This window comes from Bos indicus x Bos taurus, chromosome 9 (genome assembly GCF_003369695.1).
Source record: "Bos indicus x Bos taurus breed Angus x Brahman F1 hybrid chromosome 9, Bos_hybrid_MaternalHap_v2.0, whole genome shotgun sequence".
Lineage (NCBI taxonomy): Eukaryota > Metazoa > Chordata > Mammalia > Artiodactyla > Bovidae > Bos > Bos indicus x Bos taurus.
In genome coordinates, this window is record NC_040084.1 from 70749817 (window position 1) to 70752595 (window position 2779).

At 37.9% G+C, this 2779-nt stretch overlaps 1 protein-coding gene across 1 annotated transcript; it reads left to right on the forward strand.

Annotated features, from left to right (window-relative positions):
- The first annotated feature begins 1735 nt into the window (after positions 1-1735).
- LOC113898735 (trace amine-associated receptor 7a-like) lies at positions 1736-2779 on the forward strand. Its single transcript, XM_027552140.1, has one exon. It carries the CDS (start codon positions 1748-1750, stop codon positions 2777-2779), a length of 1032 nt encoding a protein of 343 aa, XP_027407941.1. The 5' UTR covers positions 1736-1747.

Below are 2779 nucleotides of genomic sequence, written 5' to 3' on the forward strand. Positions count from 1 at the left end.
CTCTGATCCAATGGATTATGGCAATTTGATCTCTAGTTCCTCTGCCTTTTCTAAATCCCGCTTGTGCTTCTGGAAGCTCTCAGTTCACGTTGAAGCCTAGCTTGGAGAGCTTTGAGCATTACCTTACTAGCATGTGAAATAAGCACAATTGTGAAGTAGTTTAAACCTTTTTGGGTTGTCCTTCTTTGGGACTGGAATGTAAACTGAGCTTTTCCAGTCCTGTGGCCACTGTTGAGTTTTCCAAATTTCCTGGCCTATTGAGTATAGCACTTTCACAGCATTATCTTTTTAAGATATGAAATAGCTCAGCTAGAATTCCATACCTCCACTAGCTTTGTTCATAGTAATGCTTCCTAAGGCCCATCTGACTTCACACTCCAGGATGTGTGGCTCTAGATGAATGACCACACCATCATGGTTATCTTTGCCTCTAAGACCTTTTTTGTGTAGTTCTGTGTATTCTTCCCACCTCTTCTTAATTTCTTTTGCTTCTATTAGGTCATTACCATTTCTGTCCTTTATTGTGTCCATCTTTGCATGAACTATTCCCTTGATAACTCTCATTTTCTTGACAAGGTCTAAACAATAAATAAGCAAATATAAATGTAATATACATGAATGACTGAAATGCATTTGAATTTACAGATATCTTGCATGCCTTACAGCTCATAAATTTTCTCCTACTGAAGTGTTTCTGAGTTTTTATTAATCTTAAAGAGAATTTCTTAAATATCTCTCTGCAGTATATCCTGTGCAATAGGTCCTTTTTGTGTAGACCTCTTCAGATAAAAATATCTCATATTTTACTTAGCTAAGACTTTTTCCCTTTAGCAATGAATAAATTTTGAAATAGATGGAATTTTGTATTTCATTGTATGATCATACAATTTAAATTTGTTAAAATGGTGAATTATAGTAATAGATTTTCAATTGTTAAAGCAAACTTCCATTCTTGGCATAGACTCTAATCAAGATGTATCATCTCTTTATATGCTGTTAATTTGTTTATTTTCTGCTTCATTATGAGTGAGAGTGTTTATTCTTTTTCCTTGGGTTTTGTATCCATGCTATTCTACATCAAACAATAAATTTTAATTGGAGATTAAAAGTGTGAATTTCTTCTTCTTCACACCTTGCACCATAGGGACTCCACTGTAGATGATTTTGGATATGGGATTTGGCTGTGCTTCCTGGGGGGATTTGGCATTAACTTGTTAGATAGTTTGGAGGTGAGTAGTAAAAGGTAATCTGCGTCTTTTGCATCTCCTGCATTGGCAGGCAGGAGTTTTACCACTGGCATTATATAGGCTTCCCTAAAATGTAATGAATGAATAACAAATCAATACGCATCATGCTAACTTTGACAAAGAGGAATACCCAGCCAAACATCAGCCAGGTAATAAGAGATTTTTGTTAAATTGTAAGGTAAGACATCTTTTGTGGGAAAAGAAAATTTGCAACAGATTTATTTGAAGTTAAATTATTATTCAATTTAGAATATTATTTCAGAGTACATTTTAAGTATAAAAATAATACCTTATATTCTAAAATTAAAATAAATTCAAATTCAATATACAGTTATTCAATATGTTCAGAGATTAAAACTAACATAAATACATGACAGGTCACACGATAATGTTTGGTAATTATAACAGAAATAAGTGGTTCAAAGATCTTTGTTCTATTTTATTTGATTGAAAGTGGGAGGACCTTCTCTGGATGTTTACGTGCTATCTACAGCAGCACCATGAACAGCAGCTCATCCACTGTTGCAGCTGTGCAGCTCTGCTACGAGCACCTGAATGGATCCTGTGTGAAAACCCCCTACTCACCAGGTCCCCGCCTCATCCTGTACACAGTGTTCAGCTTTGGAGCTGTGCTGGCTATATTTGGAAACCTCTTGGTAATGATTTCCATTCTTCACTTCAAGCAGCTGCATTCTCCAACCAATTGCTTGATTGCCTCCCTGGCCTGTGCAGACTTCTTGGTGGGAGTGACTGTGATGCCCTTCAGCACAGTGAGGTCCGTGGAGAGCTGCTGGTACTTTGGGGAAAGTTACTGTAAATTTCACACTTGTTTTGATGGGTCATTCTGTTACGCTTCCATCTACCACTTGTGCTTTATCTCTCTGGACAGGTACATTGCGATCACTGACCCCCTGGTCTATCCAACTAGGTTCGCTATGTCTGTTTCTGGCATGTGTGTTGCCTTCTCCTGGCTCTTTTCGATTATTTATTCTTTTTCCCTTCTTGGCACAGGAGCGAATGCAGCTGGACTGGAGGATCTAATAAGTGCTCTCACCTGTGTGGGAGGCTGTCAAGTTGCAGTGAATCAAAGTTGGGTATTAGTGAATTTCATTTTATTCTTCATTCCCACCCTTGTGGTGATAGTTCTTTACTCTAATGTTTTCCTCATTGCTAAACAGCAGGCTAGAAAAATTGAGAATCTGAGGAGTAAGACTGGGCGATGCTCAAACAGCTACCAAGACAGAGTGGCCAAGAGGGAGAGAAAGGCTGCAAAAACGCTGGGCATTGCAGTGCTAGCGTTTCTGATCTCCTGGCTGCCTTACTTCCTCGATTCCATCATTGATGCCTTCCTAGGTTTCATCACTCCCACATATGTTTATGAAATATTGGTTTGGATTGCTTATTATAACTCAGCTATGAACCCCTTGATTTATGCATTCTTTTATCCTTGGTTTCAAAAAGCCATCAAACTCATTGTCACTGGCAAAGTCTTCAGAGAGAATTCCTCAACAGTAAATTTATTTTCTGGGTAA